General features: G+C 47.4%; 1 protein-coding gene across 8 annotated transcripts in view; it reads right to left on the bottom strand.

Moving 5' to 3' along the window:
- Positions 1-5,063: 5,063 nt before the first annotated feature.
- Positions 5,064-17,727, bottom strand: part of TOM1L2 (target of myb1 like 2 membrane trafficking protein) — a 67,081-nt gene continuing 54,417 nt past the window's right edge. Inside the window, exons 13-17 of one of the 8 annotated variants that reach the window (XM_084818159.1) lie at positions 13,507-13,566; positions 10,559-10,595; positions 8,557-9,438; positions 8,225-8,474; positions 5,064-5,763 (exon numbers count right to left, since the gene is read on the bottom strand). In XM_084818159.1, coding sequence (XP_084674285.1) covers positions 9,287-9,438; positions 10,559-10,595; positions 13,507-13,566 — 249 coding nt within the window. In that variant the 3' untranslated portion in view covers positions 5,064-5,763; positions 8,225-8,474; positions 8,557-9,286. Of the gene's footprint in view, positions 7,743-7,863; positions 9,439-10,319; positions 10,596-13,506; positions 13,702-17,727 lie in introns of those variants that run through there. The other 7 variants (XM_084818161.1, XM_084818158.1, XM_084818156.1 and 4 more) reach the window with 7 other exon arrangements.

Raw genomic sequence — 17,727 nt, 5'->3', positions numbered from 1 at the left:
CAGGGTATTAGCTATCCTGCCCAATTTTGTGTCATCTGCAGATCTGATAAGCATTCCCCGCACCGCCTCATCCAAGTAATTAATAAAAATGTTGAAGAGCACTGGGCCCAGGACTGAGCCCTGCAGTACCCCACTCATTACCTCTCCCCAGTTTGAGAAGATCCCATTGATAAGCACTCTCTGAGTCCAATTCTGTAGCCAACTGTTGATCCACCCGTTCTCCATGATTTCTCAAAGAGAATAGACAGTGGTTCTGAGAGTTCTTCTGCCAGCTCCTCTATTACTCTAGGATGCAGTTCATCTGGCCCTGGAGATCTGAACTCAAAGTAATTAGGTGTTCCTTGACCATATGCCTATCGATCTCAAGCTGTAATCCTGCCCCTTCAGGCTGTACTTTGCCAGGGGGGTCATCGGCCCTCTTCTAGGAGAAGACTGAGCCAAAGTAGGAATTGAGCATTTCTGCCTTTTCTTTGTCATCTGTTATCATTTTGCCATCCTTATTTCATAGATGAGCCATCATTTCTTTCCTCTGCCTTTTACTATGCACGTAGCTGAAGAAAGCCTTTTCGTTGCTTTTAGCCTCCCTCACTAACCTCAGCTCATTCTCAGCTTTAGCCTTCCTGATGCCACCCCTGCAATTCTGTGCTACCTACCTGTACTCTTCCATTGTTGCTTGGCCTTCTTTCCACTTCCTAAATGTGTCCTTTTTTGTTTTAGGTAATCTCTAAGCTTTTTGTGAAGCCACATTGGCTTCTTCTGTTGTCTTCCACCTTTTCTTCTTGTTGGAATTGTTTGTAATTGTGCACTGGAGTCCATGGGAGGGACTCCAACTCCAGTTGGGAGTTGGAGTCCATGAACATCTAGAGGACCACAGGTTTCACACCCCTGCAATAGACATTTGGTCTGGTGCAGCAGGGCTGCTCAGACATTGTGTGTGAATCCTGCAATGGCTCTGGGCTGGGAGTGGAAGTGGCTATGGACCCAACCCTGTAACTAAGCCTAAAGGCCAAGCTTAGATGAGGGATCAGATATCTCCTCTTTCTCTCTCTTGAAGCAATGGGCAGGAGGTTTGCACTATGCCTCTGTATACCAGTTGCTGGGGAACACAAGCAGGAGTATGCTATTGCACTCATGTTCTACCTATGGGCTTCCCATTAGGCCACTGCAGGAACAGAATACTGGACTAGGTGGGCCTTTGGTTTGACCCAGCAGGGCTCTTCTGATGTTCTAATTGGACTGGGATCTTGATGCTCAGGAAAGGGTTGTCTTAACTCCTGCCCACCTGCACTGCACAGCTTCTTAAAATGATAATCCCGCAGTCCTGACGCTGGAATTTTCTCCATAAAGGAACACTAAAATGTTCTCAAGCATCAATGTCCTTGTTCGGGGTGGGGGGGTGGGAGAATGGCTTTAATTAAAAGAAAACTCTAGCAAAGATGGGCGGGCCACTCTATTTTGTAGATGCAGCCTGCTTTGAGCAGGGGGTTGGAATAGATGACATCCCTGGCCCCTTCTAACTCTCTACTTGCATGAACATGAGAACATAAGAAGAGCCTTGCTGGATCAGACCAAAGGTCCATCTTGTTCAGCATTCTGTTCACACAGTGGCTGACCAGCTGCCCACGGAAAACCTACAAGCAGGACATGAGGACAACGGTATCCTCCTACCCATTATCCCCAGAAACTGGTGTATGTAGGCATACTCCCCCCGATACTGGAGGTAGCATACAGCCATCAGGACCAGTAGCCACCGATAGCCTTCTCCTCCAGGATGGAGGTTCTGTGGTTCTGTGAGACCTGATCCTGACTCTCCATCATTTTATCTACTTCGGCTTTAATAGGATTGCAATTGTTGCTTGCTTCCCTGGACTCTTTCATCACCTCCCTCATGTGACAGGGACAGTGGTGTAAACATAAGCATGGTTTGTGTGGCTTGTGGGATGATTAAACACACCCGTTCAGCCTGTCCATGCTCTGACAAAAACATCTTATTATGGATCTAATCCCCAAGCAGCAGCAGGAGCGCTCTTAGTACCACACACGTACCAAGGCGGGTACAAGCTAAGACATGAACGCATTCTAATCTCACAGACCTTTCTAGAGGCTATACTGAATATACTCCCCCATCCAGCTTCAGGCCTTGTAATTATACAGCTGACGCCGGACCAGCTTGCATCCAAGAAACATTGCAATATCGCAGCTTGGCTGCAAGAGAGGAGGTAGGAGTGTGTGGGAGGTTTTAACTGGGCATAACGAGACGCTTTATTGAGGCTGAAACATTTGGGTCCTTTCAGGTTAGAAAAAGATGGCTAAGGGGACGGAAGGCGACATGGCAGAGGTTTATAAAATCCTGCTTGGTGTGGAAAAAGAGAAGTTCTTTCTCCCTCTCTCCCACAATACTTAAAATCAGTCATCCAATGAAATGAAGGAAGTTCTGCCTTATTCTGCTTCAGATCATTGGCCCCATGTAGCTCAGTATTCCTGGTGTAATTCATGGAATTTTACGGTCGGTCCAGACGTCGTCTTCCAGTTCTAACCCTCCCATATCTTCCCACTGTTTCTTCCGTCCTTCTTCTAACCACAGAAAAAAACATTAAGAAAGATGGAATTCCTGCAGAATATCTTCGGAGCTGGTAGCACTTGTAGCTGTCCATCTGGAAGCACCCTTAGAAGACACGCCAGCCACGTTTGGTGCCTTCCAGGGTTTTTTTGTGTGTGGGGGGACCACAACTCCCACCAGCCCCAGCCAGCAGAGCCAATGCTCAGGAACGCTGGGAGTTGTAGTTGAAAACATCTGGAGGGCACCAGGTTGGGGAAGGTCGTTCAAAAATAGGATGGCCACTGTAAAAAGCAGGACACTGGACTAGCTCAGGATGGGGAATGTGTAGACCTCTAGACGTTGTTGGACTGCAAGCCCCATCCTCCCCAGCCAGCATAGCCAATGGTGAGGGATCATGGGAGCTGCAGTCCAACATCTGCAGGCCACATACTCCTCCATCCCTGGACTAGATGGATTGTGGACCTCTTCCTATGTTCTTAGCCCCGATAGCTAAATAGAACTTTCCATATTCAGAGGTACCTCTGAATACCAGTCACTGGGGCCAAACAGGGGGATGTTGCCTTCATGCTTCTTGGAGGCATCTGGCTTGCCATGGATGGAAACAGGATGTTGGTCTACGTTGACCTTTGTCCCACCAGGGCTCTTCCTATGTTCTTCTATTTAAAATGGTCATTGTGTGGGACAAGGTGTGGTCTGAACGCAGGTGGAACCAAAAGGGCCATCTATGAGCATTATTTCCCCTGAAAAATGGACCAGGAGGTCATTTATAGATGAGTGGATTGGAGATATAGGCCGTAATTCTATTGGCACCCAAAAGGCCTGCACCCCCATGCCACACAACTCTCCAACATGAAATCAGAACGCATGCACAGCACTCATCCCCTTCTTCCGAAGGCAAGTCCAGAAAGGCTGGAGACAGGTAAGAGTTCTGTAACGCTGCATTGCTTGAACTGTTGTTATAGCTTTCTTTACAAAAGAGTTGAAAGTTGTCAGAGAGAGGCATGGCTTCCCATGTTGTATGCACCTGTTGGTTTAGGGAAGGGCTGTGGCTCAGTGGCAGAGCCCCTGCTTTGCAAGCAGAAGGTCCCAGGTTCGATCCCCGGCATCTCCAGGTAGGGCTGGAAAAATTCCAGCCCGAAACCCCAGAGAGCTGCTGCTGCCAGTCAGTGTCGACAACAACACTGGGCTAGATGAACCCAGGGTCTGACTCAGCATACGGCAGCTTCCTACGTTCCCGTGCAAGTTGTTGAAGACACCTTTCCACGGAGGCAAAAGTGGATGGAACTTGCACACTGCAAACAGGCATCTCTGTTTCAAAGTGCCCTCAACTCTGAAAAGCAAAACCATTGTTCGTCGCCAGCCCAAGGGCAAGAACCTAAGGGCCAAGCTGGCACAGACCAAGGGTCCATCTTGTCCAACACCCTGCTTTCCACAATGGCTGAGCAAATGCCTTGGGGAAACCCACTAGCTGGGCCCGAAGTCCCTTTCCCAATGTTGCTCTCCCCACCCCCACCCCCACCCCCACCCCAGGAACTGGTATCCAATGGTATACTGACTCTGAATGTGGAGGTTCTACATAACCGTGGACCAGGCGGCTGTTGATAAACAGGTGGACTGGAGACAACTGGCATCAAAGGCAGGGCTGCTTGGAGAGGTGGAAAGGTTTGGTTAAAGTGTAAGGGGAAAGAAAACAGGCTCGTGAAAGCCTTTAGGGTTCAACATCCCTCTGCATTTATGAATTGGCAAGAAAACAGGAAACACATTACCAAAAAAAAGACAAAAGCAGACAGTGATTTGTATAAAATTTGCATATGCTAATTCATACATATAGATGCAAATTTAGAAATGATTATTATAATGTAGATAGAAATATTTACATTATATAATAATGTAATGTAATATATATCATATTGAGGGCCAGCGTGGTGTAGTGGCTAGAGTGTTGGACTGGGAGTTGGGAGATCTGGGTTCAAGTCCTGACTCGACCATGGAAGCTCACTGGGTGACTTTGGGCCAGTCACAGACGCTCAGCCCAACCTACCTCACAGGGTTGTTGTTGTGAGGATAAAATGGAGGAGGATTATGTGCGCCACCTTGGGTTCCTTACGGAGGAAAGAAGGCGGTAGGTAGGTAGGTGGATGGATGGATGGATGGATGGACAGATGGACACCTCGCCATAGTGTGGAAGACTGTGACCAGGTGACCTGCGTGCCTGTTCAGTGTAGTGCACAGGCGCTATCTGATGAAGGGAATGGTTCTTCTGGTTCTCATTAAACCAGAATTGGACTGGACAGCCCTTCAAACAGAGGATGCCTTTAAACAGAGGACTGCCCTCTGTAAAAATGGACACATAGCCAACTTTCTCTCCTTTCCTCTTCCCTCCCAGCTGATTGGTTCCTATTGGAAGGAGGCAGCATTTTAAGGGAAGCATCTTTTGCCTTGAGTACCCACAACCCCTGGAGCAGAGCATGGGCCATAAAGCCAAGCACCACAAAAGCCAAGTGACTGTTCTAGCCACTGTCACTGTACAGTTTGCACTAATGATCTTTTATTGGAGTATTTTCACATGCAAGAACAAAAAAATGTACAAGGACACACACACGCGCGCACACACACACACAGATGACTTCTGGAATGAGAGTTAAGTGATGGCAGGTTAATTAATAACATCCTTATGCAAAAACCACCAGGTTTTAGATACCATCACTACTAGGAAAGAGAGAAGCCAGGGCAGTTTTAAAGGCATTTAAGAATTATTATTTTTACATAGCTGTCTTTACATTTTTTAAACAATTACTTCCCTTTCCTCTGCCCACCAACCTTCTCCCCCAAAACAAAACAACTGAATGTTTTTAGTAAATAAATATTATCCAGTTTTAATCTGGACACAGTTAAGAGTTTTTAAGTACACAGCCAGGGCTGCTATGACACAGGTTACAGTGGGAGGGGTGGATGGTATGTTACAGTTAGCTGAGGCGGGTGAAAAGGAGCTCACCCTATTTAAAAACTCACTGCATAGGGTGGCCTGCAGAAGTGCTTGCTTCATACAGAGGAACAGCAGGAGGGAATGGGAATGGTTAGTTAAGGAACAGGAATCTTAAACCCAGGTCGGTTGGTTTTTCAAGGAATCCAAGTGGTCACGGCATGCCTAAGGTTTGGAAGTACCATACAGAAGACACGGGGATGTCGAAGTGAGCTGCTACCTGGGAGGAGATAAAAGGATGCTGCCAGTTCAGCCCGTCAGGCGTGATCCCATCCACATGCAGGTGCTGTGCATGGGGGAGGTTAAAGGAGGCAGAGCTCTCACATCAGGCACCAGAAGATCGAGGGGAAAGGCAAGTTTTACTCTGCACAGCTATTCTGCAATTTCCACTCAAAGCCGGCCTGTGTCAACATTTTGTGGGCTGCACTGCTAAGCTTTCGAAGCCAGCATTTGGTATCGGCAGCTTCAGGCAGAGCTCGGCCTGCCATCTCCCAGGAGACATGCTAAATTGGTTTTCCAGGCTAAGAGGAGGCATCAGGAGGCGGTCCAAACGAGCACACCAGTCTCTCGATGCTATTTGGGGACACCCTCACTTATCGGGGACACCCTCACTTATCCAGGACACATTTTAAGGCAGAATTAAAGCAGTTTAGTCCTTCACGGCGCTTTCCTCACACTGTTTCCCCCTGCCAAAGGAAAGAAAAGGAAAGAACCCTGGGGAACTGTAGCGGGGGGGGGGGGGCTGCTTGGTCAGGAGTTATGACACTTGAAGACTCTTTTGAAACATGTTTTAACATTCGTGGCGTAGGGGGGCCATTAGGGGGCCAGACAGCCCGCATCGGTACTCCTGACCCCTGTGGTACATATAAGCAGGTCATTCTGCATCCCACACTGGCCTGATATATCCTGTTCGGAACTGAATGAAGGCCCAACGTGGACTGGGCAACCCGGGTTCCTTGCAGTGAGCATCAAGGTGGCTGGGAGGTGGGTGTTGTGTGGGCAAAAAAATGGCATAAGGAAAAAGCGAATAATAGCCTTCTCTGTCTTGGGTCCTTTCCACACCTCTGTTGGTCTGCTAAAACACCAACACGGAGTGATGGCACCAAGCAGGCCGGGCAACCAGCCTTCTCATGAAAAAGTGCTGAGACGGCAGGACAGGCTTGGGCCCCCCACCCCCCCACTGCTGCTCTGCCCCACCTGGAAAGCTGGACGTTAGCGTAAGCCCCACATAGCAGAGCAGAGGGACGTGGCAGGCTCTAGGCCACTCCACCAGTACGGATAATAGGGCAGGTTGCCAAGCCAGAACCTTGTCTGGGCACGACCTGCTCTTGACTGTGGAAAGCAGGCTTAAGATCTGTGCCAGGAGAAGCTGGCCGCAGTGAGTTGGTGGACAAAGATCTCCAACTAGGGCACAGAAAGGAATGTGGCTTCCCAGCTGTGGCCAGGAGCCGCCTTGCCCTAGATGGGAAGAGGACAGCTTCCTTCCTTAACTCTTTGCCCGGGAATCCGGAAGTTCAATTTCCTTCCCCAGATGGGGGAAAAAGAGATAGAAAAAGTCACTGTAGGCTGCATAACCAGGCCCAGATCAACCTTCCCCAACCTGGAGTGGCCCTCTAAGTGTGTTGGACTAACATTCCATCATCCCCAGCCAGCATGCTGGGGAAGGCCAGCCTGGATGAATGCTGGATGAAGATACCTCGTTTTAATTTAAGGAGCTCTTTCCCCCCTCCCCACTTGGTCATTTAACCACTTTTGCATACTCTTCAGAGTTCATAACCTGTTTTTCTATTGCACCTCTCCTAGAGAGATCTGCATTCTACACATAGCTCTTTAAAATAAAATCTAAAAAAAGAGTGGAGGATACACCCACCACATGGAATATGTTTAAAACGGAAACAATTCATTTGTTTGTCTTTTTTGACATCTCAGCACACGGAGGTGTAAACGAAAGGTTGTAAGGGAGAAAAAAATGGGGAAAGGAGGTAATGATTAAGCACCCAATCCAGCTGGAAGGTCTCCTGCACATGCTCTCCTGAAACAAACCAGAGTTGTGCCAGAGCATAGCAGCAACGGGGGCTCCCGTGGGGAAGTTTTCCCCACTGGATCGAGACAAAAATAAATACTTTCGACCTAAATGAAAAGGTCTCGTTTAAGCTTAAGAAAGGATCCCAAGTAGAATTTAGTGCAGCTTTCCCCAAGCTGGCGCCCTCCAGATGGGTTGGACTGCAGATCCCATCATCCCCAGCCAGTACACCTTGCTGGCTGGGCATGATGGAATCTGCAGTCCAACCCATCTGGAGGGCGCCAGCTTGGGGAAGGCTGATTTAGTGTTGTTTAGTGATTCTTAACACAGACAAGGAATTTCTTACAGAGGGTGGGGAACTGGTAGGCCAAAACATCTGGAGGGCCACAACTCCCACCATTCCTCACCGTTGGCTATGCTGGCTAGGTCTGATTGGAGTTGTAGGCCAAAACATCTGGAGGGCCAGAAGTAGCTCACCCCTGCCACTGGAGGAGGCGATAAAAGCCCGAGGACACACTGGACTTCAGACTGCCAGGGCGGGGGGGGGGGGGGGAGGCACCACTTCTGATTGCTCACCCATGTAAAAACTCCACGCAAACAGAAACCAGCACTCCAGGAAGAAAGCTTCCAGCCCACTTCTTTACCTGCCATATTTTACCTGCCACTTCCTTGTGCTGCTTATTCCACAGGCCTGGTTTGAGACAAACACCAAGGCCAGGGCATGGGATCAAAAGAGCTACAAGGGAGGAAGTCGACCCATCAGCAACAAGACCGCTTCGCTGCAAAGCCACACGTGGCTGCCAAGGTGCTACCTCATCGTAAGGTGTGACTCGCATGCTGTCAGCGAGGGAACGGTTGCCACTTCCTCTGAGCTGCATCCTGCACTGCACCTGGACATACTGGATCACCTGCAAAACAGGTGGATTGCGAATGCTCCCACGCTAAAACAGCTTTCCAAGAACCCAATGCAATTTCAACATCCCAAATTACCAGCTGCGTGGTAAGTTGGGGGGAAACCGCTTATTCCGCTGAGAGAGAGGCTTTCCGCGAAGGAGCATTGCCCACTTATCAGAGCCACAACATAATCCTTGCTGCAGCTGACCATCTTAGCCTGGAACCAGCCAGATCAACATGGAACGAAAACTTTAGGAGAACAAAGAATGAGTGCAGGAAAGGAAAGAGCCACCCATACGTGATACCCAGTTTAGGAGGAACTAAAGCGAGGGGAGGGGTTTCTGTTGTGCCAGATCAGAAGGGCTGGGCTGGTTCCTTAAGAAACAGATGCCAAGAGACGTTCAGCTGTTACCAGAGACGCTCCAAGCATCTGTGCACTTCGGACTGGCTTGCAGGAGAAGCTGATATCGGCCTAAACCAAAGCCAGGACTGTTTTCTGCATGACTGTTCTGTATAGGGGGTGATGGGTGAGAGAACAATCATGAATTTAAAAGAATAATAATTTTTAAAAGGAGCATTATTGACCTGGGATGTGAGAAAGGCATTCAGTGAGTTGTGAAAGAGCAGCCACAGGAGTGTCAAGACTAGACATAAATACTCTTCTAAAAAGTTAGCTTATTTGGGCTGGATCATTTCCGAGAGATAAGAGAGGCCATCTATGACACCTGGGGAGGGCCAGGGGGCTCATCGCTAGCTGGGGAGAATGAGGACAGCTTGGCCGCACGGCTGTGTCCTCCCACGCACAGAGAGCGCAAGGGAAGGGGCGTCACAGCGCAAAGAGGGCATCTTCCGAGCGCTCGGTCTTCTTTTTGCTGGGGGGGTTCGTCGTTGGTGGCGTGGGCTCCTCCTGCGGCGGTGAGGGGAGGCTGGGGATCCTTTCAGCAGCTTTGGCGCGCTCCTCTAGAAATTTGTCAAACTCTGAAAGATTTAAAACAAAAAGCAAGGACGTTTGTTTTGTAATGTAGGGCTAAATCCATGTCAATGCAACCTGGGGAGGCACGGAGTCCATTGTGCCTCCTCCTCCTGCCTGCAAAAGCCTTCAGCAGCAGATGCCCAGACTGTGAAGTGGAAAATCTTTCTGTTGCTGCCCTATGCTTTCTGGAAATCAAAACCCTCTTTTTTGGCCCTGACAGGCTGCACCCCCCCGACCCCCGACCCCAGCACAGAAGAGCTCTTCCTGACTTCCTTTTACACACACATGTGCACGAAGCCAACTATGTTACAAATTATGTAAATTTCTCCCATTCTGCATAACTTATTTAGACTTCGCTTACCATGGGGAGGCCTGCAAAACAGAAAAGACAGGATCCCCATGACAACTCAACAAAAAAATACAAGGTGCCTTACAGAACTGCACTTAATCAATACATTATATGAAATCCATACATGCATAGACGTTTATAAACATGTCTGTAACAAATAAGGCAGAATTGGTAGTGCACACCAAATTACAGAGGAAGTGAATACTTCCAATGCATATATACCATATCACAGATATCAGTCAATTCCAATGCATATACACCATATCAGTATCATAACAAACATAACGGTCCAATGGAACCCCAGTGTATTACCATTTCGACTAAGAATAGTCTTCCTCAAGAGCTTCTATAGACCACTCTTTTAAATACACAGTGAACGATGAAAACTTTTTCACTCTGGAAGTGAAATTCTGGATTTATGAATTTTCAGTGGTGTACTGGTCAGTAAGGCAACATAGCCAAATATACAAATGGTGAGTGCACTAATTCTCCTGGAGAAAGCATCAATATTAAATGCAGACATTCTGGTTTTCTCCGACTCACTCTTTCCCCAGGACAAAAGGTCACACTGCCACAGCAGGTTGTTTGGTGACTGGCTTTCAGAATGAAAAATACATTCTAGGGAAAGAGTGAGTTGGAGAGAACCAGAATGTCTACATTCAGTATTGGCGCTTTCTCCCAAAGAATTATCTCACTCACGCCAGGGTTCCGCTGGATTGCTTTGCAACTTGCAAGATCATGACTTGGTGTGTTTGTCCCAATGCCTGCTTGTTTACCTTCGCTCGTCACTCCTTCTTCTAGTTCATCTCCTTTCTGCAATTGGAATGGAAAAGGGGTGGGGAAGAGAAGAGAGACATCAGTGCAGGAAGTTCAGGAAGCCTCCATGTAGATCACAGTACAAGAACGGTTCCAGGTCCAACAATCAAACTGTCTAAATAAGACAACCCAGTCTATCATTAAACCGAATTGAGAGAGAGCAGAGGCACTTGGGCGCCCTACACCTCCAAAGGAGAACTGGCAACATTCCTCTGTGCATTGAGGTGGGAAAACAAAGCCAGGGCGATTGGGCCACTGATGGATGGCAACATTTGCTGGCTGGTCCTTCCCTCAATCGGACATCAGGAGGAGGAAGAGGACAGGCCTTTTCCAAATGAAGGAAAGGTGGGATGGCAGGTGGAACGGGGCCCTCAAAGAACCATTTTTCTTACAGCTCCTTTAGAAAGGGGACATGGATGGAGTGCAGGAATACAAGCACATTCCTTCTAGCATGGGCAAGCCAAGAGGTCCCACCAAGTCATGTCTCCCAGAAAGGTGGCTCTCTCTGGGTTTGGGATTAAATCAGTTCCAGGGGGAAGGGCAGGTGCAATATAGAAACAGAGCAATATAGAAGCCTTCCTCCTGGCTTCACAACTGAAATGTTGAGGGAATGCACTGGCAAACCAAATGCTGGCTCAGCCATCAGTCTTGCGCTTTCCTTCCCGTATATCAGCCCGGCTTTCTATCATCTTATTTTTAGAAGTGCTGCTCGTTCACATTCAACCCTGAAGGAAAACTTTAGTGAAGGAAGCACAAAACTGCTCCAGGAATTGGGGGGGGGGGGGAGCGTAACTTGTTGATGTTCCAGGGTGGCAGCCAATCAAGGTTGTGCCCTGCTAGCTTCTGCTTCTAACTCAAAAGGCCTGTTTTTTCCTGCCCAGAGATCAACTCTGGACAGGAAAAGGATGCTTGGACTGAACCCAGCAAGGGCTCCCTTGGAGCAGTCCCGCTGCGCCAGCAAAACGTTATGCCTGTCATCTTCGGCCATAGTTCTTAAGCACACAGAAGGACACCAGAGCTGTCAGGAGCAACCCAGACAGCTGCTCAGCAACCACCACTAAGACAGGCCTGGGAAGAGTGTGTGTGCGTGTGTATTCCACTGCTTCCTCTTCCTTGACAGATGGCGTGAATAGCTCTGTGTGTGTCTGTGCGCGCGCATAGAGTGTGCATGTGAGGGACAGAATGTGATAATGTATGATACAGCTTGACAGCTGTGAAAACAACTTTGTGTGTTATCCAGGAAGGAAGGAAGGAAGGAAGGGCTGACAGGTTGTCACGTGTTGCATTGCCCATCATACCAGGACTCTGAATCGCCCCATGGGCAACAGGGCCAGGAGCATCAAGAAGGACATCTTTGTACAAGGGCTAATTTGCTTCATGGCTTTGCTACTGACAAGAGTGTTTTGTCATGCAACAGCCCTGCCTCATCCATGGAATTTTGCAAAGAGTGTGTGTGTTCCACATATGCATTTTGTAACCCTCCCATGTTTTCCCCCACTTCTCCCGACTTTTTTCTTCCAATAAAACAATCCATTAAGAAGGAAAAGGCAGAACAGCTGCACAGTGTCTTCTGACTGGCGGCACTAGGAGCCCTCTGGCTGGAAGACACCCCCCCCAGCCCCCCAAGTTGTAGCAATGCCCTCCAGTTGAGGTTCCTTGGGGAAAAAAACAAGGATTCAACAACTTGGAGGAGGAGGAGGAGGAGGTGGTGGTCTAGGAAGAGTTATTAGCCATGATAGTGAAAATGGAAGATGTTTGTGCCCAGGCGTGCTCCCCTGGATAGCAAAGGTGGGTTGCGGCCTTCATGCCCAGCCTGGAGGCACTGGCCCATCCGCTGTTGGAAGCACAACACTGTGCTACATGGCCATCACTTGGTCTGATCCAGCAAAGGATATTCTTGTGGATTTGAAAAAGGTGGTGTGTGAATGTGCTGCTGAAGTGACCCATGTTGATGGAGAGACACCTGTGTGACTCGGAGCACGAGTCACACATGCAGGTGGCTTCAGGCAACACTGTCCACCCACAGGCAGAAATGATTGCAGGGTACGTGGCCTGCACACGAGGAGATGCAGGCGGTGCCCACACAGACAGGGCTCTCCTTTTCCAAATGACCTCCCACCTGTTCCCAGGCTTGTAATTTAGTGCTCAGCCCTTGGATCGAGAGTCTGGGAGACTGGGTGCCCGGAGGCATCTTGGCCAAGGCTGGGGCAGGCCCAGCCATCTGGGCTTTTCAGAACTGACACAACTACTCCGCAGGAGCGCCTGCCTCTCTCTGGCCAGCTCCCAGGCTCTACATTCAGAGCAATGACGATGCACATGTCACTGGGACAGGCTATTAGGTAAACACTTTTGCATGTGTTTGACCTGTGCTGATAACATCGTTGCTGTTATTATGAGCTATTTAAAAAAAGAGAGTAACTACAACAAACGCTCTTAACATGTACTCTATCCGTTTTCTCTTCAAAACTGGTCGTGAATAAATCCAGTGGCTTTGGATCTTGCTGTGAATCTCTCTCCACATCAGTGGCCCCAAAATCAAGGAACAAAACAAACGCTCAGGGCTTTTCATCAATAAAATCATTTATAACATCCTGAGACTGATCTCTCCTTTTGTGTTGATCTTGGATGTTCACCTGCCTTACACCCAAAATTGGGCAGCCATTCTACAAATTAAGCAGATGGACATGTAGCAATCTGGAATATACCACTTCAGACGTCAGGTGTGTATGTCTGTGTGTGTGGTGCATGTTTCACATTTCTGAATGCTCCCCACATAAAGAGCTCCCTCCATCAGGCAAACTAGGACATAAGGGAGAGGGCTATGTCAGAACTTTCCCCCTTTTCCTGTTCCACATCACATAACCCTTAGGTAGAAAATAGATTAAAACAAAACAAGAGAGAATCTTACCACGTCGGTACTGAGCCATTCCTCAATGTCATCCATGACAGAGGACTGCGTGACAGGAATCTAGGGAGCGCAGCAAGAGACACAGCAAGGCAGGCAAAAACCAAAACACATCCACAATCATGGCCACAGAATGAGAGGGACAGCGAGAAATAAAGGAGGGGAAAAAACATATATGCTGTGTAAGATGCACTGTTGCTGTTTTGAAAGAATTGCAAACAAATACCAAAATAAAACCAAAAACAACCAGCACACAAAGCAATGCAAAGCAAGAAAAACAACATAGCTATGAAAACTAAATGAAAGGTTGCAATGAGTGAAATGGCTGGACCCTGAGGATGAGGGCCAAAATGGGTCTATGTTTGGAGGACCGGTTCCCTTAAAGCTGGAATGCTGGATATGACTGGGTGGGATGTGAAATTTTAAACAGCAAAAAAGGAGGCATACATCTGGTCATTGCAAGAGGTCAGAAATGCTGGCTAAGCTCTTGAATTGAACCAAAGGTGGGGGGACCTGATCGACAGGTGGAGGTCTCAGGTCTGGTTCAGGTGCAACACAAACCCATGGTTTAGCATTATGGGAAGGAGTCTGTACAAGCCTTGGACCTGTGCACTCCCTCCTCTCTTCTCCGCATGTGTAAGAAAGTGATCCAAAGCTTCTTGCTAAATTAAATCATAGTTCTCCATGATGTCAACTTGGGGACATTTTTTTCTAACCATTGTTAGTTAACATACCAGGATATTGAGCTGTGGTTTGATCCTGCTTTGTTTTAACTAACCATCATTGGAGCAAACCACAGTTCCCCACATTCAGGAATCATGGGAAACTGTGGTTAGTTCTAAAGCAAAAGCAGAAGCTTTCGATCTCCTCCTCACATGTGTAAAGAATTAGGTGCGGGGAGTGCGCAAGCCCAAAGCTTGTGCACACGTACTCCCATAATGCTAAAGCATGGTTTAACATTACGTCTGAAGAGGGCTAACACATACTGACATTTCAAAATACTTCTGAAAAATCCAGCATGTATGTACTTCAAGCAACACACTCTTCTTTAGGGATACTTACATTATTTGAGTACAACATATATTTAAATCTAAGACAAACAAGATGTAAGTATACTTCTATGTTACTCAACAGAAACTCTGAGAAAACAACCACTGAGTAACATGTTTTAATTTTGTTCATCTTAGGTTTAGAGACAATACTTCTGAAGAAGAAAAAAATACAGTTTTCAGAAGATTCCTCCATGTGACGCAAGAGGTGCCATCTTAGAAGAGGCATCCCGCTGCGTGCATGTATGAGAAGGGGGAAGACCTCAATGATGGCGACAGTTTTTGTAAACTAACAAACATCAGGGAAGCCAGATACTTAGATATGGGTGGGTCGGAAGGCAAGTCACTTTTGTGAACTTCTTTGAAGGCTGGGATAAGAGGGGAAATGCCAACTTTTCCAACTTTCCAAAGCATGGACTATGGTGGCTAGATCTTTTGAAAAGTTTATACTTGTGGCTTCATTAGCAAGACAGATCAGTTGAGAAGGAGGAGGATGGATACGGGGAAGAGAGAAGGAACAAGAACTGCAATGGCTTTCCCCCTTTTTACGTGGTAAGTCCAATATTCAAGCCTTAAAGAAACCGACATTGATAGGGTTGCATATGAAGCCCAGTGGAAAAAAGAAGCAGGCATGAAGTGACAAACTAAAATGGATGGAGGGGTCCACCAGTGTGTCTTAGTGGAACTGAGAAGTCTCTGCCTTTACTAAACACTATCCCCTAATTAGATTTTTCCACCTCTTATAAAGCAGCAGCACAGAAGAGAAAGCTCCTTAGAGCTGCATCACATGGAGCAATTTAAGGGCCGGGGCGGGGCGGGGGGGGCGGTGCCCCTGCTGGTCACTTCCACGTTTGCAAATGTCACACAGGGATGATTCAGGCTGCAATCCTACACCCACTTACCAAGGAATAAGCCTCCTTGAACTTAACAGGACTTACTTCTGAGTAGAGATGTACAGGATTGCTCCATCAAATTTGTAGGGATCAGCATAATGTTTTCCAGTACCAACCCTTCTCCTGTGGTGGAAAAACACTACAAATTTCTAGACCCAGCCACCACTAGATGTTGGACACCAGGAATTTTTTTCCAGCTTGGCTATGTAGTATCTAAGTACAGACTGAATAAGTCCATGGGGCCAAAGTCAGACTTAAGTCCCACTTCACTCATTAAAGCATCCTTCCCCGGCTGCAATCCTTCCCCAGTGCCCTCCAGATATATTGGCCTATAGCTCCCATCACCGATGTGTTGGACTACAACCTCCATCCCATTACCTGACACCCTCCAAATGTGTTGAACTACAGCTACCATCACCCCCAGCCAGCATGGCCATTGACCATGCTGGTTGTGGATGGTGGGAATTGTAGTTCAACACATCTGGTGGGCACCAGGTTGGGGAAGGCCATATTAAACCATAAGACAGGTTCCACTGCATTCCCATACTTTTCTCTGTGAGATTTGAAGGGCATTTGCAGGTAATTAAAAAAAAAAAGGCAAACAAGTTTCCTGAAAAGCAACCATCACATGATGTTTTACAATTTAGCACAAGAGGGAAGAAATTCTCAAAAAGTTCCTGATTTTGTCTGGGCTCAAATCAGAATTCTACACTTCGAGAATGTCTTCTCTTTCACTCTTTTGTGTGTGTGTGAGTTGTACAATATGCCTTCCTTCCAACTTTTCTGTATTACAATTTAGTCCAATATTTGTCTTGAGAGTCTTAGAACCAGCCTCTGTGTATTCCACAGCTGCACCACTGAAGAGCAGAACCTTGGATTTCCTTTAAAAGCAAAGCAGGAAAGTTTCTAGGCCTTAAGGATGTAAAGAAGATAGTACGGTGCCCACAGATTTTCAGGCCTTTCCGGTGAAATCTCTGGGGTTGCAAGCAGAGTGGTTTCCAGATGTGTGCTGCTTACTTATAAGCCCCTTTGACTAGCAGTAGCTGAATTACATGAAATAGGCAAAGTGCCTCAAATTCACTTAGTCTGCACAATTCTTCTAGGTGGCAGAATCCAGCTTTTCCTTGACATGCATACCGAAGAAGCCTCAAATAGCATCTTCACTATAATCTGACAACTGCCATGACCTGAAGGAGGAAAATCTGGAGAGAATCGTGCCGAGATGCAGTTGTTGACCTACACTGGGTCAGCAAGAGATGCCCACTGAAGGCAGCACCAGCATCACTCTAAATGTGACAAAGATGGAGTTGCAGCCACATTTTTCTCCTGCTGGACAAGCCAGGTCCCCTCCTGCCGTTATAATGTAAATGACATACATCAGCCTTCCCTAAGCAAATGGCCCCCAGGTGTGTTCGACTACAACTCCTCTCCCAATTTTTCCAACAGGCTGTATAATGCCTTCTAAAGTTTTTTTTTTAAACACTCCATGTTCTTCATTAATGTACACCAGCTATTCTCTATCTGGTGCTCTCCAGATGTGTTGGACTGCATGCCAGGTTGGGAAAGGTTAGTTTAAACATTCATTGATTAATTGCTTTTTTAAGGACAGCCAATTAACAAAATAATTGCAACACTGCTCCATGGAGAGGTGGGTGTGAGACGTGTCAGCCACCCAGGACTGTGCAAAGCTGACTTCTGCTGCAAACTCACATAGCTGGTGTTCTCCAAGTTCAACCCTGAGGAGTAAATGGTTTGCTTGAAGAAAATGTGGCAAGTATGCTTCCAGGATAGCCCCATTACTTCTGTATGCAGCCTTAGGCCTGCAGTGATAGATCAAGGTGCAGCCACGGACACCTGCTCAGACATCACACCAAACCTTGGCTTGCACCAACCATTGATGGGAATCTGAACCATAGCTTGCCATTCAAACAAACAAGAAAATCATGGTTTAGAGCTCTTTGTTTTTATTTTCCATTTGCTAAGCACTCTCCTTTCTGTGGTGCAGGGGGGCCTTTGGAGGCCAAGCAACAGCCATAATCATGGTTTGTCAAGCCATAGTTGGCACAACCGTAGTTTGCTCACTAAAAACCATTGTTTAGAATTCTGCTTTGTTAGCAAATGTAAACTATGCTGTGTCAATTCAGATCTTGTACCAAACTACACTTAGGCTTCCTGAAGCCTGGTTTGGTGAGAGGTCTAAACTGAGCCATCCTATGGGACAAAACTGGAGATGTGAATTCTGGCATTGCTTGATGTAATGGACTAGCATCAAAGAAAAACCA

Source organism: Heloderma suspectum, chromosome 12 (assembly GCF_057233095.1).
Source record: "Heloderma suspectum isolate Gila_16-S chromosome 12, 16-S_ref, whole genome shotgun sequence".
NCBI lineage: Eukaryota > Metazoa > Chordata > Lepidosauria > Squamata > Helodermatidae > Heloderma > Heloderma suspectum.
Note: the sequence above shows the minus strand (reverse complement) of the source record. Positions and strands in the feature narration are given on the sequence as shown.